Genomic DNA, 19,287 nt, shown 5'->3' with positions numbered 1-19,287 from the left:
CTTCTTCTTTGGCTGCTTCTGAACTGCTTCAGAGTCACAGGCCAAGGCTGCCGCAGCCCTGAGGTGGGAACCTCTGAGTAGGGCTGTGGTTGTCCCTCAGGGGACCCAGCATGACCTCTGTCTGGACCACTCTCTGCTCCATGCCCCCCTCCCCCAAGTTAATGGGTGGCCTTGGGTCCCTCTGTGTCCTTGAGATTCTCTGAGCCCTGCTGCTCCCTGTGGTGATCCATGGAGGGAAGATAATGGAATCAAGTTTGTTAGAGACGATTAAGCCTGTGGGAAGAGAGGATGCTACAGAGACATGATGTGGTATTATGATTGTTGAGATGTGTTACTAGTTCTGTGTGTTTCTTGTTCCCTTTTTTGAAGATCCAGGTGTGTTGTGCTCTCAATTCAATGATAATGTGGACACTGGCTGGATCCCTGATAGTGTATTGTGAAAGCTGGTGACACCACATTGGGTGATGTGATCCAGAGTCAACCCCTCCTCTGCATCACCACCAGGCTGTGTCTCTGAAATGAAGGGTGGGAACAGAGGGTGCTCAGAAATCCCTCAGACCAGGCTGCAATTCTGCTCCCTCATTCCCCTGGTTCCCTAGGCTGAGCCCACATTTGAGGGAGCCTCAGATGGTTATAACACACCACGGTGGGAATTTGGCTCAGGTGGGAGACAGCCCTGGGAGAGAGCCATCCAGAGACAATTGATGGCCACTCCCCTTTGGAACCTCTCCAGCCTCCTCCCAGCTTCAGGGTCTTTTGCTATGATCTCCTCTTCAGGCCTCTCAGGGGGCTGAGGAAGGTTGGGGTGAGCAGGGAGGAAGAGGAGGGGCTGGAGTGAGCTCCTGGAGGTACCGCTGGGAGTCTCTGACCTGGGTTCTGCCCACCCCAGGGTAGGGCTGAAGGAGAGGATCTCTGTCAAAGGGCCCACATCTTGTGCTCTGGGGCTGCTAGAGGTGGACCAGGTTGGGCAAGTTGCAAGTTTAGTGGCTTCCCTTCCATACCCTCCATAACAGCTTGGAGCATGGAGTCTAGGTGAGGACGACTGTCTGGGAGGGGGCCCTGAACCAGCAAATAAGCATTTACTAACTGTAAAAAGACCTTGTCCCTGATGCTGGTGGAGGCAGGACTGGAGGCATGATGGAATGGGTAGGGTGGGGTGGTGGGGCAGCCCGCTGCTCTTCAGGAGCCTCTGGACACCATTCCTGTGGAAGTGGAGTACTAGATGGTGAGCCTACCATCCCCTCCAGACCACGGCACCATGTGCTGAGGCAGGGGGCTGGCTGAGGAACTTCCTCAGGTCATTTCAGTCAACTTGGGTGAAGTTGCTGTGTTCATTCTCAACCCAGCTCCCTTTCTTGTTCCAGGCCTTCAGACAGTCTACACCAGCCCCAGGCCGGCCCTGGCCTTATGTAAGTGAATAATGAGACTGGTTGGTCCTTCTCTTCCACAGGTATCAGGGCCCCCATTTATTCCCTGGGAAAGCCTGGGAGCTGATGGGTCAAAGCCCAACCAGAAATTTTTCCAGGCTGGTTCCTATATGCAAAGTCGGGGTAGGGGGTCTTGGGGAGCACTTAGGGAAGACAAGGGGTGCTGGGGAAGAAGGGGTCTTTGAAGGAAGGGAGGGGACTGAGGTAAAGAGAGAGGATAGGCTATCAGCTGGGAGAAGTAGGCAAGGGATCCTTAGAGACTGAAGGTGCAGAGAAGAACCCCAATTCTGTTCAGAAGATGAGCTGTGAGCCTGGGCTGTTGCTGATAGAAGCCTTGGCCCCCAGCCTGGTGGGAGCTCTGGGCAGCTGGCCTACAGACGTTCCTTAGTGCTGGTGAGTAGGTTTGAATCATCGCTCAGGCCCTGGCCTCCACCCGCCCCCTCCAGCCCCCTGGCCTCAGTTCCCTGGCAACATCTGGGGGTGGGGGTTGCGGTGTAGGGGAGAAGCAGGAACAAGGGCTCCTGTCTGCCCAGCTGCCTCTCCCTCAGGGCTCTGCCAGACTTCACAGTGCATACGTGGGCTCTAACAGGTCCTCTTCCCTCTAGGCCACTGACTAACCCCAGAACCACACGGCTTCCCGTTCTCAGCCCCACAAACTCAGTGCCAAATATTTCTCCCCAGGGAAGTCTTCCTGGAGACTTCCCAAAGGACCCCAGTCACCCCAGCCTCCAGGCTGCAGCTCACTCTGATGTCAGCAGGCCAGATGAGAATTCTAGATGCGCACATTGTCCAGATGGATGTATTGTGCCCCTGTGCCAGCACCGGGCTCTCTGCACATCGGTCCATTTGCATCTCAAACATACCACTGTTAGGGAAGTCAGAAGTGAGGGGATCGGGGGTGGTCTCCATCCTGTCCGAGGCCCATTTCCTCTTGCTCCTAACTGGGGTGTGCAGATGGTAGTCACTAGGGGGCGCTCGGCCACCACAGGGAAGCTGGGTGAACTTGGAAGAGCGGCGTCTGCGTGAGAGTGAGGACGCGAGTGTCAGTGTGGGTGTGTGTGTGGTGGTGGTGGTGGTGGTGGTGGTGCTGAGAGTGTTGGACAGAGGAGAAGGCCAGGGGTCACCCCAGGATTTCACCAGATCTGTATGTCCGACTCCCCGCCCCCTCCAATATTCCCAGCAAGGAGGGTATAGCTCTCGAGCCTCGTCCGCACATAACCTTACTTTCCCGTTCCCTTCCCCCGTACCGAGCGGGCGTCAGTGTCACTAGGCTAAGGGGGGCGGATGGGTAATTTCAGGCTGTGAACCCAGGTGAGGGGTCGAAATGCCCTTCACTGGGCTGGGTTGAGGGGGTCCCAGGCTCCGTTCGCTGTCCCCACGAGAAGGCAGCCCGAGGGGCCCGAGCCCCGCGCGGAGGGGCTGAGTCGGGCCGGTCCCGCCCCCCGGGGCGTGTCAGCGGTCTGGGAGGGGCAGAGCCAGGCCTTTTTTCCAGTCGGCTGGTTGCGGTGAAGAGCGCAGAAGCTTGGGGCAGCCGGGCTGCGAGGAGGCCGCGGCGCGGGGGGCGAGAGGAGCCAGCGGCAGTGGCGCTCGGTTGGGAGACGCTGCGGCGAGGCGGACGAACCGGCGGGGTCGCCAGCCAGGGGTCTCCGCACTGGAATTTGATACTCATTTATCCAGGGTTTACCCTCCTCCTATCTTCTTAAACATTTTAAAAAACAATATTCTTTCCCGTTTAATTTATTTTTGCTTCCCATTCCCCGCTTAAATCGGACCGACCGTTTGGGGAGACTGCTCCTTTACTCCTCCAAATCACTTCGGATTTTGGAAACCAGCAGAAAGAAGAAAGAGGTAGCAAGAGCTCCAGAGAGAAGTCGAGGAAGAGAGACCGGGTCAGAGAGCGCGCGCGGGCGAGCGAGCAACGGGAGGGACAGGGCAAAGCGAGTGACCTGCTTTTGGGGGTGACCGCCAGAGCGCGGCGTGAGCCCTCCCTCTCGGGATCCCGCAGCAGACCAGCAGCGCCGACGGACAGACACACAGACACCGCCCCCCGCCCCAGCGCCCACCTCCTCCCGGACCGGCAGCCGACGGTGGACGCGGCCGCACGTCGCGGGCAGGAGCCGCCGCCCGCACCCGGAGGCGGGGTGGAGGGGGTCGGGGCTCGCGGCTTTGCACTGAAACTTTTCGTCCAACTTCTGGGCTGTTCCCGCTCCGGAGGAGCCGTGGTCTGCGCCGGAGCGGCGGAGCCGAGCGGAACCGGGAGAAGTGTTCGCTCGGGCCGGGAGGAGCCGCAGTCGGAGGAGGGGGAGGAGGAAGAGGAGAAGGAAGAGGAGAGGGGGCCGCGGTGGCGACTCGGCGCTCGGGAGCCGGGCTCATGGACGGCTGAAGCGGCTGTGTGCGCAGACAGTGCTCCCGTCGCGCGCGCGCCCCAGGCCCGGGCCTCTGCCCCGGGAGGAAGCGGAGCCCGCCTAGGCGCCGAGGAGAGCGAGCCGCCCCGCAGCCCGAGCCGCGCCGGCCCCGGCCGGGCCTCCGAAACCATGAACTTTCTGCTCTCTTGGGTGCACTGGAGCCTCGCCTTGCTGCTCTACCTCCACCATGCCAAGGTAGGCGGCCGTGCCCACCCGCCGTCGCGGGCCGCTGCGGGCGCCTCTCCCGGTCTGGGGACGTGCGTGCGAGCGCGCGCGTGGGGGCTCCGTGCCCCACGCGGGTCCTTGGGCACCGGGCGCGCGGCTTCCCCCAGGCCTCGGACGAGTAGGGGGAGGGGGCGAGCGCTGGGTGGGAGGGCACCGGGATAGAGTCTGACCGCCCACGCGGGCTCTGCCCACCCACCAGAGTCGCCGCACGTACGATCTGGGCCGACCAGCGGAGGGCGGGAGCCGGAGGAGGAGGCCGAGGGGGCTGGGCTTGCGCTGCCGCCGGCGGCTGAAGTTTGCTCCCAGCCGCCGGTCCCCGGCGAACTGGAGGTCCGGGCAGCGGGGGCGGGAGCCGGATCCCGGCGGGCAGGGGGTGCTCGGACCTTGGACCCAGGGAGGGCCGAGAGACGGAGGGGGCAGGCCGCCGGCAAGGGAGGGGGCTTGCTGTCACTGCCGTTCGATTTCTTCGGCTCTCGCCGCGAGTTTGAGAAAAGTTTTGGGGTGGATTGCTCAGGAGACCCCCGTCTCTGCCGGGCCACCTGCGCAGCGCCATCCCTGCCCGTCCCCGCTCGCGTCCCGCTCGGTGCCCGCCCTCCCCCGCCCGGCCGGGCGCGCGCGGCGCGGAGCCGATTACATCAGCCCGGGCCTGGCCGGCCGCGTGTTCCCGGAGCCGCGGCGGCTCGAGCGGGGAGCCCCGGGCGGCGAGCGGCGCCCCTCCCCCCGTCGGCCCTCTGCGGGAAGGTGACCTCTCGAGGCAGCCGGACCCGGAGGACCCGAAGAGCCCACCTCTACCCTTCCACCGGCCCCAGACCTCAACCCCCTCCTGTGCTGGGACGAATTTCCTGACGCCCCTTCCCCATTTCCTTTCTAACGCGGAGAGAAGCCCCTGACACCCCCACTATTTTTTGCTCCCTTCTCTTGGGAAGACTCATATAACCCCTCTCCAGCCCCGGAGTCCAAGACAAGGATGGCCACTGTCAGAGGTCAGGTGCCGGAGCCCACCCGGCTGCTTGCAGAGACAACCTAAAGTCCCAACTTGGTGACAGTCAGCTTCCCTCCCCTCCCCCACACTTCCGAGTGAGCAGCGCTTTAGCTTTAATGGGGATGGGCTAAGGGAGGGTTTACAGAGCGTCTTCACCCCACTTTACACTTTCTGGAAAAAGGTTTGAGATTTGCTGTGACATGGGCAGTGTGGGACTAGCCCTCCCCACACTTTCGGAAGGAGCGCGTGCCGGCCTTGCGAACACACTGTGTTGCAGCAGGAGCAGGTGGTTTTGGGAACTACAAACTTGCCCACCCAACTTGCTTCTCAAAGCCATCTAAAGGGCCCTTTTCTGCTCTTCTCTGACACCTTCCCTCAGCTACAGAGTCCCCTTGGAGAGATGCAGAGGGAAGGAAATGGGCTGGGGTCCCTGCTGCCACCCAGAGTTCCTCAGACCCTGGCACAAAGGCCTTGGCTCCAGGCCTCTAAGTGGGGGGAGGGGGAGGAGTGGCTGCCTGGCCACATTGTGACCTTCAGAGGCCCCCAGAGAAGGGCACCTGGCCCCTCCCCGTCCAGAACTGCCCCTCCTGGCCTTGGAGGGTGTATGAAGTTTCTCTCCCCTTTCCTCATTGGGGCCCAGGGGGCATGGAGGGCATAGGGAGAAGGTTGGCAGAGGGAAGCCAGGGGCTGTCATGGAGATAGGTGAGGGGCTGAGGTGGAGGCTCCAGGGGTCCCTGCCGGAGCACAGCAGGAGGCTATCCAGCTGGGATTCTGGAAACTGTAATCTGACTCTGACCCTGGGGGCAAGGCTGGGGAATCTGGGGTGCACTGAGGGTATATGGGAAAGAGTTTGTGAGACACCCTCTCAGCAGGGGCAGTGTGCAGGGGCAGGGCTCGAGTCCGGCTCTGCTGTTCAGGATCTGCCCCAGAAATGGGGAAGGTTGGGAGGGTGGTTGATGAGACCTGGACACCCTCTGGAAGGGCTAGGAGAAGCCTTTGCCTGCCCGGTACTGTCAGGTCTGCACCCTTGGGCTTGTTGACCTTCACAGCTTCTGGGGAGGGGAGGAATAATCTGTGGGGGTGGGGAGGGATGGGGGAGACTGCAAGCCTAGGTTGTACAGGGGGCCCCCTAGGGGCTGGGCAGTGCTAAGGCGTAAAAGCCTTACCAGGTTGCTTTTGAGGAAAATGCCCAGCAGGTGGAAGGGACTTGGAGCCCCCCTCAGACTGGGAGGGAGAAGAAATCAGGGAAGGAGATGGAGTGCCAGGCTTGGGCCTTTGGAGATACGTTTTTTGGAGATTTGTGCTTGGGGAGAAATGGGGCCCTTCCCTCCCCCAGGGTTTCCTTCCAGATATTACCCTCCAGGCAACATGTAGGTTTGCTGAAAAATCCTGAGCATAGAAGAGTTTGGGTGGGGGAGGGTAGTTGGTGCCCTTTGTTCCTCTCTGCCCCCCTCCCTCCCAAGCACCACTGCCCCCCTCCCTCCCCAGCACCAGCTCACCCTGGTATTTGTCATGTCAGCAGGAGAAGGTCACCATGTTGTTTTCACACCCTTAGTCCGTTCTTCCTGCCTCACTCCAAATTTGTTCTCCTATTTGCCCTCATTACTTACCATGGCTTTGGAGCAGGGTGTCTGGGGGCTGAGAACATTCTCTTCTCGTAGCTCAGCAAAGGGCTGGAGAGAGAAAGGGAAATGTGGGAAGGGGCGGGGGCCTGGACAGCCCAGCATTCTAGTGCTTTCCTCCTGTATTTGGAACCTCCCACCCATCAATATCTGTCCGGTCTTTATCTTCCTTGGCTTCCTTGGAGCAGTGCAGGGGTGGTGGGTGTGCTCTATGCTATGCAGAGCCCCAGGGGTGCCCTGTTCCACTCTGAAGCCTTGGAGACACCAGTGCTGCGGGCTGTGGGCTGTGGGCTGTGGGCTGGGAGGACAGTGCAGGCTGGGCCTTTGCACCCCTATCCCCTCCCATGCTCATGCCTCATTCTTTGTTTTGTCCTCAGTGGTCCCAGGCTGCACCCATGGCAGAAGGAGAGCACAAACCCCATGAAGGTGAGTCCCCAAGTCTATGGATGGGGTCCCTGTCCCCCCAGGGGATGGATGGGGAAGCCTGCCTCTTTTTCTCATGTCTATGGGGGATGGGGAGGAAGGGGTGCAGGAATATGGAGATCAAGAGAGGACAGATGAGTACCTGGAGATTAACCCTTCTGTTCTGGAGGACTCTCTCTTTCTTACTCAGTCCTCTGTTGGAAGTAGGCTTGTGGCTTTGTTCTTCTACTCTTTCCAGTAAAATGTTGTTAGGCCCATGAACACAGACCAGGAAGACAGTATTCAAGAATCGCAGATGTCAAGGGAGGTGTTGTTTGTATCCCCTGCTTCCAGGGGAGGATGTCATTTCCAACTGAGCCATGTCCTACCTGTGGGGGTCTGTTGGGAGGCAGGGGACACTTGCTGTGACCCTTGCCGTCCAGAGAGCTGACGGTGCATGAGCTGGAGGTGCAGAGGGCCCGGTGTTATAGGACCTCCTGCCTCTGTTTGCATTCCTTTCGGGGTGGAGAGAGAAGCCCTACAGCATCCCTCTGCCCTCTGGGTGGAGTAGGTTTGGTGCTAGAGAACTTCCCTCCTGGGCCAGCAGAGGGCTTGGCGGTAGCTCCCAGGTGCCCCGCCCCCTACCCTAGCCTGGTCGGCCTTTCTTTTGTTCCGCCTTGGTTTGGAGCAAGGCTCCTCCCATTTTTCTGGGGACTCCCTGGCTTTCCCTGTCACTGAAAGTGGCTTCTGCTTCAGCCTAGGGGAGCCGTGCCTGATGCTCCTGCCCAGCTCCCCACGTCTGAGGAGGGAAGGTCCGGAGGTTTTCCTCCAGGCGAGTTTCTCTGACTCATCCACTATGGCCTGGGGTAGTGGCCAGGGGCAGTATCTGCACTCCTGGGTTGGTGTGATGCCCAGCCCATTCCACCTCCTTCTCCACCTAGGAGCCCTTTCCCTGACTGAAGGCCTGTGCCACTGGCAGGTGCCCTGCTCCCCATGTGTACCTACCCTCCTCAGCCTCCCAGTGGTATCTGTGGTCTGGAAAAAGCAAGACAAATGGTCTTTGTTTGCTAGAGAAAAGGTTGTCTTTGAGAAATAAGGAAAACCAGGAAAGCCTGAGTTTGTATGTGTGTATATATATGTATGTGGAAAAGCAGGACCACCTTCCTTGGTGGGAGTGGCAAGGGGGTGACCAGTGCAGGTGAAGTTGTCCCCTCCACCTCCCGCGGGCCTTGGGGATCCTAGGGAGCTTTGCCATGCAGTTCCCAACCTGGGTCTTTTTATCCTCAGCTACCAATACCATGGCTCAGGCCAGACCTTTCGGTTATCCTGTCCTGGGTGGGGCATTGGGGGCCCAAAGCCAGGGCTGCCTCTGTCCCCAGGAACGACGAAATGTCAGGCCAAGAATTCTTGATTAGTCATCTTCTTCAATGTAGACTTGGCTTTGAAAAGAACTTCTTCAGATCCCTGCTGTCCTTTAAACTCTTTTTGGCGACACTTTACCTTAATCCTTTGGCAGGTGGAGGAGGAGTCTATGCCCTTTGTCTGGATGGGGGATGTAGAGATCTCAGGCAAGGCCTGGGACGTGCTTGGGAGTCTTCCTTCTGTTTTCACACCTGTGGCCTTCCCCCTCTTCCCCTCAGTACCCCAAATTCTCCTCAACCCACTTGTTGTGCATATACCCCTGGGGTTCCTCTCCCTCTAGCCCTGCGGAGGGAGGAGTGACTGCAGGCTCAGCCGTGGCCTGTGGGGCAGCACAGGCCAGGGGTATGCACTTCACATGCCTTGGTGAGGCTCCAAACCTTGAGTTACCTGTGCTGAGAAAAGGGCCTGTGTTTTTGGGTCTGCAAAGGGAAGACAGCCCCACCTTGTAGCTTCTGTTTCAGGGCCTTTGATGATCAGCTCAGCCCACTTCCACAGATGTGCAGAGTCTGAAGCCCAGGGAGGGAGGGAGGGACTGGCCCAAGGTCACACCAAGTAACGGGCCCGGGCCTCCTGAGCTGACTGCTGCTTTTCCTTCCCTGTCCAGGGAAAGTCATTTCAGAGACAGGTCTGCTATGTGGGGGTGGGGCTGGGGGTGTGATGGGGAGTGGCAGGCTGGGCCACAGGTTGAAGTAGTCATTCCTGGGCCCTGAATTTATTTATTCTCAAGGGCCCCATTCCTGTGGCCCAGAATTACCCCCTCATGCTCTGTAACCAGCCTGGGAAGCTATCTTTTCCCTGGTCTCCCTCCAGATCAGCTTCTAGAAATGCTCCATGGCTGTGGTGGCAGCACTGTTTTCTCCATGATGCAAGCAGTTTGCCTTCTTGGGTGGGGTTATCGGTGGCTGGCAGGGCCCTCACAGCGTGCCCACCCGCTGCCACCTGCTGATTCCAGGCCGGCCCAGCCCCTGTGCCAATGGTCACCGCCTCTTCAGCCCATGTTTGCAGAGGGGGACTGGCAGGTGGCAAGGGGCTCTCTGATGCTTTCCCTGTTTTCACATGATATTGGCTTGGGAAAGTTTTGATGTTACATCTGATTTTAACTCTCACTCACTGCAAGTGTGCCCTTGGGGCAAATTACTCAGCTTCTGTGAGCTTCCAGTTTCCCATTTATAAAATGGAGGTCCTACTAGAACCTCATATTACTGTGAGGGAATAATTGTTTGAAATGACAACTGTGGACCACTGTACACTGTGCCCAGCATATACTAAGTGCTCATTAAGCAGTCATTGGTATGCTTGATGGTATGGCAGAGGTTGTAGGGAAATGGGGAGTGGGTCTGCCAAGCTGGCTGTTCCTCCTTTCCTGGGAAGCTACAGCACCCCCAACAGATAAACTCACTTTCAAATTGTCTTCTAGCATCAAGGTTCGCCCAGGAATTGGCTTGGCTGTCACACGGAGGCAGGGGGGTAAGATGTGGCAGGCTACTTCCCTCAGAACCTGACAGCATCATGAGATCTTTGGAATAAAAACAGGTCTTTGCCAGTGTTGATGGTGGAAAGCTTAGGGAAGGACTTCAGCCACAGCCAGAAGGTCTAGCGGTACCTCTCACAGTAACCCTGAGGACTGGATTCCCAAAGCTAGGCAGAGATAGGGGCTGGCCGTCTCTGGTGTGACCTGCCAGGCTCATGTGTCCCTCCCTCCCATGCAGTGGTGAAGTTCATGGACGTTTATCAGCGTAGCTATTGCCGTCCAATTGAGACCCTGGTGGACATCTTCCAGGAGTACCCGGATGAGATCGAGTACATCTTCAAGCCGTCCTGTGTGCCCCTGCTGCGGTGTGGGGGCTGCTGCAATGATGAGGGCCTGGAGTGTGTGCCCACTGAGGAGTTCAACATCACCATGCAGGTGGGCACCTGGGGGAGTGGGGGCCAGGGTCCTTAGACTTGGGAACAGGTGAGCTCTGGCCCTTTCCTGGGCGGCTCTTGAGAGGGGCCAGGTTTACCTTGCTTGTCCAGCTTCTGCCCCTGAGTCAGTTTGGGGCTGGGAGTGGGGGTGTATTGCCCTCTTTGGAGGAAAAGAGCCTCTATTTCCCGGTCCAGGTTCCCAGCGAGCCCTGACCACCTCTTCCTCCTCCCTGGCCTGTGCATCTGGGCTCAGAAGGGGCTGACACCTGTGACAGGGACACATCTCTTCCTTTCCTGGGGGAGAAGGAGGGCCCGCCCTCCTTGGGGGCTGTTTGAGAAGCTGCATGAGCTTGGTCTGTGGAGGGTTTAAAAAGCTAGTAGTTTGGTGCCTGCCTCGTGACAGGACGCATCTCAGCCTGGATAGGGAGGGAGGGAGCACTGAGATCCTGGGGTGGGGGCAGCTCCTGGGGGTCGGGTGAGGCCTGGAGGGCAGGGATGGGGAGTGGTGAGACACCAGGACCTGAATTCCCAGCCTGGCCAACCCTTATAGCCATGTCTGTCCTCGAGAGGAACGGGGGCTCCTGGAGTTCAGCAGGGTTGGGGGAGTTGGGGTGGGCCCGAGGCTCTTTCTGGTAGAGCCCCTGGTCCTCCCTACCTCCATGACTCATCCCTGCTCTGTAGAACCCTTGGGTGCTAAGTGGCAGGAGCCACAGGGGTGTCCCATTCTGGGTATGGCTGGCTGGGTCACTAACCTCTGTGATCTGCTTCCTTTCCCTCCAGATCATGCGGATCAAACCTCACCAAGCCCAGCACATAGGAGAGATGAGCTTCCTACAGCACAACAAATGTGAATGCAGGTGAGGATGGAGTCCCGGATTCATCCTTTCAGCAAACGACCTCAGGGTGCCTGCTCTGCCAGTGTTAAGCACGATCCACTTGTCAGCCCATTACCACCTTTCAACTGTGTAACCTTGGGCATTTCAGTTTATTTCCATGTTTCCACATCTGTAAAATGGGTACAACAATAGTATGTACCTCATAGCCTTGTTAAGGGTTAAGTGAGTTATATGTAAAGAGATTAAACTGTATTGTATCATAAATACCATGTTACATTCTTCTTGTTGTTACAGTTAATCGTTGCCATCACCATCTGAACCCCTCTCTGTTTTGTTCTTTTCTCTTTCTCTACCCACTGCAGACCAAAGAAAGATAGAGCAAGGCAAGAAAAGTAAGTGGCCATGACTTCGGCTCTTCTCCCTCTTCTGTGGGTTGCCATGGTTTGGGGCTCTCGGCTTCCTCTGTCAGGGGGTCTGACGGCTTCACGGGGGTCAGGGCTCGCCTCATGGGGACGTTGGTGGCAATACTGGGATGGAGAAAATTCCCAGATTATCGCTCTAGAATCAATGACAAAACCCAGCCTGGAGCTTCCTTTGGAAGAGATGTTGCATTCCAGATCTCCCGGTCATTCGTGGCCAGTGCTTGCAGTTCCTGTGTGTTGGGGGGCAGTGAGGACTCCCGCTCCCTGGCTTGCTCAAGTCTCCCATTTCCCACAGCACTGGGAGGGAATGGGTGGCAGAGAGGCCAATTTTTGTGTCAGAGGAAATGGCCTCTTCTGGTGGCTGCTGTGGTGGTGCAATTGGACTGGAGCCGGCTGGTGCGTTTTCGTGGCGCCTGCCCCCCCTTGTGGGAATGAGGCTGGCCAGAGATGCCTAGGCCTCTTGGCCAGGGAGAAAGAGTTGAATGTTGGTCACTTTCTGAGGCTTTCAGTTGCTCAGTGTGGAGGTTTGGGTCAGGAGGGACTGTCGGGGGCAAGGTGTGGGGGCAGTGAGCCTCTAAGATCGGGTGCATAGCTAGCATGGGGATAAGCCTGCAGGGAAAGAGACTGAGAGAGAGCCCCTGTGCCCTTCCTATCCCCTCCCCCCACCTGTCTGCCCCCAACACCCTGGGGTCACTGACGCCCCTACACCTTGACTCCTTGCCTCTTCCCTAAGTCGCCAACTTCCAGGATTACTGTGGCTACCAGGGCTATGATCTGGGAGAGTAGGCTCAGAGGGAGGGGGAGAGGGAGAGAGGGGAGTAGATAGGGGGAGGGAGAGAGGAGAGAGAGGTGTGTGTGCGAGTGTGCGGATACCTTCCTGCTTCCAGTGCTTTCTCCTGAGAGGGAACAGCCTTGCCCCTCATTTCTTCACCTGTCGCAGACATTCTGGGCATTCTTGCAGGTCTGGCAGGTGTGGAGGGTGCTGGTTCTCTTGAACCATTCCCAGAATGCCTGCTTTGCCCACAGGGAGAGTGGGGGGCTCGCCTGGGCTCGGAAGAGTCTGGTGAGATGGTGTAGCAGGCTTTGACAGGCTGGGGAGAACTCCCTGCCAAGTGGCCCTAGGCCCCTCCCCCCCATGCCTCTCCTGCTCCCACCCCGCCCTGCTGCCTGCCTGGGGCTCTGAGGACACCCAGCCCCGCCTTTCAGCCCCGGTTACGGCTGGGCAGGCTGGCGCCTTTCATGTGCCGCCCTTGGTTTCCTGCCAGCTCCCTTAGTTAACTGCTCCTCCACACTGGGATTCACAGAGGTAGGGTTCCTCGAGGGACCCCCATTGCCATTGAACTTGGAAATGAAGGCAGAAGGTGCCTAAAACACACCCTTCCCCTCCCCCCGTCCCAATTAAGTCAGGTCTCTGACTTTCTTCCCAAATTCTGGCCTACCTTTTATAGCCCCCTAACCTTCAGGGTCAGACTTGTACAGGATTGCTGGGCAAAGAGCCTGCCCAGGGCCTTGCCCTCTGCCTGGGCCTAGGAGCCACTGTAAGCATGATGGCCTTTGGGTCCTGTACTCTCTATCATGGGGGTCTGGGCTGGCCATCCCAGTGAGGTCAAAGCAAGAAGAGGCCCCCAAGTGCCTGTGGCTCCAACCTGCGTGTGGCTCCAACCTGCATGTGTGTGCGTGTATGGAAGCTCTTTCCTGAGCCCGCTGCCTCCCTGCCCTGCTGAGGAGTGCGTCCTGTACCCTGCCCTCGTCACTGCATCTTTTCCTCTCCCCTTCCCCCTCGCTCTCTCTCTGTCTGTCTCTGTTTTTTTATTTTCCAGAAAATCAGTTCGAGGAAAGGGAAAGGGGCAAAAAAGAAAGCGCAAGAAATCCCGGTATAAATCCTGGAGCGCGTACGTGGTGCCGCTGCTGTCTCATTGCCTGGAGCCTCCCTGGCCCCCAAGCAAACTCCCGCCTGCAGGACCCCGTAACCCTGCCTCCCTGCCTCCCGCCCTCCCTGGCTCACCCTCCTCTCGGCCCCAGTGTCTCTCTCTCACTCTCACTCCACTAATTGGCACCATGGGTAGATTCGGTGGTGGTGTTGCTGGTCCAGGGCCGGGGTGGGCTGGTGGGTAGAGCGGGCCTGGAGGGTTCAGGGAGGGGCCTCTGGCTTGGCTGAGCACCTCCTTTCTCTCACCCACTGGGCACTGGTGGCAGGCCCATAGTGGTACGGGTGCCAGGCACTGGTGCCTGCTCTCTCAGCTGGTTTCCACTGCTCTAGGCTTCTGCACTTGTCTGGAAGCTAAGGGTGGTGGGCAGGGCAGATGTGGCGTGAGGAAGGGGCGTGAGTGACATTAGGCAGCCTGTTGTGGGCTGAAGGAGGAGGGTCAGGCACCACATGGCAACCCCTCTTCGTGGACTCGGGGGCCTCTGGAGGGGAGCCCCCTATCCCAGCCCAACCCATGGCAGCCATGGAAGCCTCTCTGTAGGGCAGCGGCTTCCTCTGGGTGGAGGCTGTGGTGGGCCCAGCCCTGGGCCCTTTTGCCACCACAGGCCTGGCCTGCGGACACTGCCTCTGGGCTTAGCCTGCTGCCACAGCCTACCTCAGCCTACCTTTGGTGGAGAGGCCTGGGCATGAGCCCGTACACAGGAAGGTGGCAGCCCCGATTGCCGTCCCTAGCAGGTAAAGAGTCAAGGCGTGCTCCTTCAGGGGCTGTAACTGTTGGGGCCCTGTGGCCCAAGACTTGTACTTGTCCCCAGGGGACAGCACCACCCCTATGGCAGCCCTCTCCTTGCACTCTCTGCCCATCTGCGTCTGCCTCTTCTACAGGCAGCCTTCCCAGCCAGTGCCGCCTCTTTCCGCCGCTCGCTCTCTCTTCCGCTGTAGCACTTGGACCCTTCCAGGGCGTGGCCGGGTGTGGGGGCACCCGGCTGGGTGGGGTGCAACCGCGGACATATCAGAGGGTGTTGCATGAGTTTTTTTTCTCTCTTCTCTGCTGACGCTCTAGCTTAGATGTCTTTCCTTTTGCCTTTTTGCAGTCCCTGTGGGCCTTGCTCAGAGCGGAGAAAGCATTTGTTTGTACAAGATCCACAGACGTGTAAATGTTCCTGCAAAAACACAGACTCGCGTTGCAAGGCGAGGCAGCTTGAGTTAAACGAACGTACTTGCAGGTTGGTTCCCAGAGGGCGAGCGAGTCAGAGAGGGGCTCCACACAGAGATGGGGAGAGAGAGAGAGAGATTGAGAGACAGAGTGCCTGGAGGGGCCAGCTGCTTGCTTGGCTTCTAGCTGCCTGCCTGGTGGCTGCTACCTTCTCTGCTCGCAAGGCCCCTGCGTGGGCAGTGGGCACTGGTCCCGCCTGGCAGGGCCTGTTCAGAGGTTGCCCTGGTTGCCTGAGTGGGTAGGCTGATGTGGCTTAATGTGGTGTGGACGCAAGCCGACTGTTGTGTCCTGTGGTCTTGCTTCATGGTGGCTATTGGTCCTGACATTGTTATTACTACCTCTACTACTAAAATGGAGGCTCTTCCCACCGTGGGAGGTGCTGCCATCTACAAAGTGCAAACACTTTGGGGGCCTTGCTGCTGCCCTCTGAAGTCTGGGCTTCTCCACTCAGTGTCTCTCCGTGGGGGCCAGGGTTGAATCTCTCCTCAGACTGGGGTCCCAGAGGGTTTGGGCTCTGGTTGTCAGTGTAGGGTGAGTGGGAGATTTAACATCTGGGGACCCTCCATACCTTTAATCTCCAGTAGTCACAGTGACAGCCTCAAACAGCCCATATATTTTCAAGTGTCCCCAGGAGGGGTGGGAGGGAGTGGGGTCCTCATGGCCCGGCCTGATTTTTATTCACCTGTGTGATACCCTGCCCCCCCCAGGCAACTATGCCTCTGTCCCTTGTCTACCATGGGGACCAAGGAAATGTCAAGTGCATGAGTGAATACATGACCCAGTTCAGAGGTGAGGTTAGGAGCACAGAGCCTCAACCATAGGCGGCTGGCAACATTGTGATGCTTGGACTGGCATTTATACCGGTCTGGCCTATGCTCAAAGTCAGGGAGCCATCTGGGTCAGTGTAAGCTCCTGGGTCAGGAGGGGCTTTCGTGGGGATTCCCTAGGCAGGGCCAGCACCCCTACCCTCAGCTGGTCCAGAAGGTCCATGAACAAATTTGGAGTATGGCTGCATCCTCCTGCCCCCCATGTTCCTGAGGCTGTGGGTGTTCAGGGGCAGTGGGGATCAGGCCCTAGGCAATTGGTGTGGAGTTCTGCCTGTCTTGGTGGTACGTGGAGACAGGAGTGTGTGCTAGTGCTGGGGGTGGGAGCTCTGCCTAACTTCAGGACTAGATGAGGTGGGGGGGGTCTCCATATCCCCCAGGGGCCTTTGGGAAGATAAAGGACTTGCTGTTTAGGGTTTCCGCGGTGATTATTCTGCAGAGAGACTGTTTAGGATGGGGGATGTCTGTAGTTACCTGGGAGCTAATGGAAGTTACCCCAACCTCCAGAGGCCTCCCTCAACCTCTAACCTGGCTGTATGGGGGAATGATTGTACCCCAAATTAGAGACTTGGGATTCCCACTCCCAGGCTCTCAGAAGGGAGGGCCTACTCTGATGCCTCTTCACAGTGGGAGGGTAAGAGACAATCGGCCTAGGGGTAGGGGCGTGACAAGAAGATTCTTGGGGGTCCCACCTGCTAGCATGGCCCCTGATTGTCTCTCCCTCGCCCGGGGTCACATAGCACACCAGAAAGGAGCGGTGGCCTGGCACCCAGGCCTGCCACCTCCAGCAAGTTCGAGAGGAATGAGGCCTGGAAGGAGGGCATGGGGAAGAGGGACATATCCCTCACCTTCCTGGGAGCCCAGGTCCTACTGCCCCCTCTCCCTTGGGAGCCTCATTTCCAGGGGAGGCTCCTACCCTCAGCCGGCCTCTGCACAGGCCTTCCCCCTCTTAGGGTGCTCTTCCCACCAGCACCCCCATAGAGACTGAGCTGAAATGCATTCTGTAGGGACCCGTGCCTGATTAACCTGGACTAACTCTGGTAACCATCAGCTCTTAAATGTTCTTTAGTACGTGCTCATTTGTTGTTTGTGATGAAATGTCCCCATGTGCTTGTCTTGTCTGAACGAGACTGTGAGATCTAGAGGAAGGACTGGGAGCCCTGGGCATAGCTGCTGCTCAGACTGGGCGGAAGGCAGGGGCTCACCCCGCCCCTTCACACTGCGCCCCCTGGGGCGGGCCTCGCTTTTGCCTCCCTCCCTGCCTCTCCCTCCCTGCTGCCCGGCCTCCGGCTCCCGGGGAAGGGAGGCTGCCTGCCTCGCCGGGTCTCCTCATCTGGCCCTAACCCCCTGGCCTCTGTTTTCCCATTCTCGGTAGATGTGACAAGCCGAGGCGGTGAGCCAGGCTGGAGGAAGGAGCCTCCCTTGGGGTTTCGGGAACCAGACCTCTCACCAGGACAGATGATACAGAACGACTGAGACAGAAACCACCGCCGCCAACCGCCATCACCGTCAACAGAACAACCCTAATCCAGAAACCTGAAATGAAGGAAGAGGAGACTCTGCGCAGAGCACTTTGGGTCCGGAGGGCGAGACTCCGGCAGAGGCATTCCCGGGCTGGTGACCAAGCACGGTCCCTCTTGGAATTGGATCGCCATTTTATTTTTCTTGCTGCTAAATCACCGAGCCCGGAAGATTAGAGAGTTTTATTTCTGGGATTCCTGTAGACACACCCACCCACATGCATACATTTATATATATATATATAATATATATATATATAATATATATATATGTTTTATATATATATATAATATATATTCTTTTTTTTAAATTAACATTGCTAACGTTATTGGTGTCTTCACTGGATGTATTTGACTGCTGTGGACTTGAGTTGGGAGGAGAGTGTCCCCACCCAGATCCCCGTAGGGAAGAGGATGGGAGGAGAGATCCTGGCATGATCTTTTGGCCCTCTTAGGGCTGCCAGGGTCCCCTCCCCTGTCCAGGAATATGCATGGCCAGGGCACGGGGGCAAATTTGGCCTGCTTTTGGGAACACTGACAAACCCAGCCCTGGCCCTGAGCTTCTACCCCAAGTCAAATGGACAGAAAGATAGATGACAGGTACAGGGACAAGGATGCTTGCTCCGACCAGGAGTTTGGGGAGCCTCGGGACACTGCTGTGCTCTGGGGTCACCTCCACAGGCTGTATGGGCATCCTGCCCCACGGGCACTACCTGGAAGATTCAGGAGCCTGCGTAGCCTTCACCTTTTCTCAGCTGCTTCCAAGATGCCCAGAAGGCTGGTGACAGATGCGATGCCCCTGCGAAGAACAGAGAGACATTGGTGGAAGAAGGGCGGTCAGGTGACAGCTTCTCCTCCAAGGGAAGGGCCTCCGGCCTTGGCCTCTCCCAGCTCCCCTTCCCAGGTGCAGCCCAGGAGGGCCCCAAGTCCTCAGACTATTGAAACCACTAGTTCTGTCCCCCTAGGAGACCTGGCTCTGTGTGTGTGTGTGTGTGTGTGTGTGTGTGTGTGTGTGTGTGTGTGTGTGGTTAACCCTCCTCCTTTCCCACCCCGATCCTTCCCGCGGCACGGAGAGGCAGGGCAGGATCCATGTGCCCACCATGGAGGCAGAGAAAAGAGAAAGTGTTTTATATACGGTACTTATTTAATATCCCTTTTTAATTAGAAATTAAAACAGTTAATTTAATTAAAGAGTAGGGTTTTGTTCAGTATTCTTGGTTAATATTTAATTTCAACTATTTATGAGATGTATCTCTTGCTCTCTCGGCTCTTATTTGTACTGGTCTTTGTGTATGAAATCCATGTTCCCCATCTCTTTCTCCCTCACCGGTGACAGTCACTAGCTGGTCTTGAACAGATATTTAATTTTGCTAACACTCAGCTCTGCCCTCCCCTTTCCCCCGGCTCCCACCACACATTCCTTTGAAATAAGGTTTCAATATACATCTACATACTATATATATATTTGGCAACTTGTGTTTGTGTGTGTGTGTATATATATATATATATATATATACATATATATATATGTTTATGTATATATGTGATTCTGATAAAATAGACATTGCTATTCTGTTTTTTATATGTAAAAACAAAACAAGAAAAAATAGAGAATTCTACATACTAAATCTCTCTCCTTTTTTAATTTTAATATTTGTTATCATTTATTTATTGGTGCTACTGTTTATCCGTAATAATTGTGGGGGGAAAAGATATTAACATCACATCTTTGTCTCTAGGGCAGTTTTTCGAGATATTCCGTAGTACATATTTATTTTTAAACAGCAACAAAGAAATACAGATATATCATTAAAAAAAAGCATTTTGTATTAAAGAATTTAATTCTGATCTCAAAGCTCCTCCTGGTTTCTCCTTCTCCATTGAATCCTTGTTCCAGATTTCCTCCTGCCCCCTTTCCCTCATCACTTGGGGAAAATGGAATTTGTTTTAGGTCTGGGAGAGGGTCCTTGGTATGTAGGATTTGGGGTGTCCCACCTTGTGCTGGGGGCCAGAATCCTTCCATTTTGCTGGGCCAGACCTGGGGGAACCCCTCCATCCTTGCCATGATATTGGGGGTGGGGTGCTCTGGAAATGGGGTAGAGACAGCTCCTTAGACAGGAGCCAAGGGCCCTGCAGTGAGTAGGGTTGCCTTCAG

At 56.9% G+C, this 19,287-nt stretch overlaps 1 protein-coding gene across 1 annotated transcript; it reads left to right on the top strand.

Annotated features, from left to right (window-relative positions):
• Positions 1-3,163: 3,163 nt before the first annotated feature.
• On the top strand, positions 3,164-18,987 carry VEGFA (vascular endothelial growth factor A; the record flags this gene model as incomplete). Its single annotated transcript, XM_017676262.3, has 8 exons — positions 3,164-4,027; positions 7,039-7,087; positions 10,195-10,391; positions 11,171-11,247; positions 11,589-11,618; positions 13,469-13,540; positions 14,667-14,798; positions 16,988-18,987. Coding segments are annotated over 8 exons (1,443 nt in total), but the record flags the coding sequence as incomplete, so codon positions are not given.
• Between the last annotated feature and the right edge of the window lie 300 nt (positions 18,988-19,287).

The sequence above is a fragment of the Manis javanica genome, chromosome 16, assembly GCF_040802235.1.
Source record: "Manis javanica isolate MJ-LG chromosome 16, MJ_LKY, whole genome shotgun sequence".
In the NCBI taxonomy this organism is placed as follows: Eukaryota; Metazoa; Chordata; class Mammalia; order Pholidota; family Manidae; genus Manis; species Manis javanica.
This window is presented reverse-complemented; position numbering and strand designations above follow the sequence as displayed.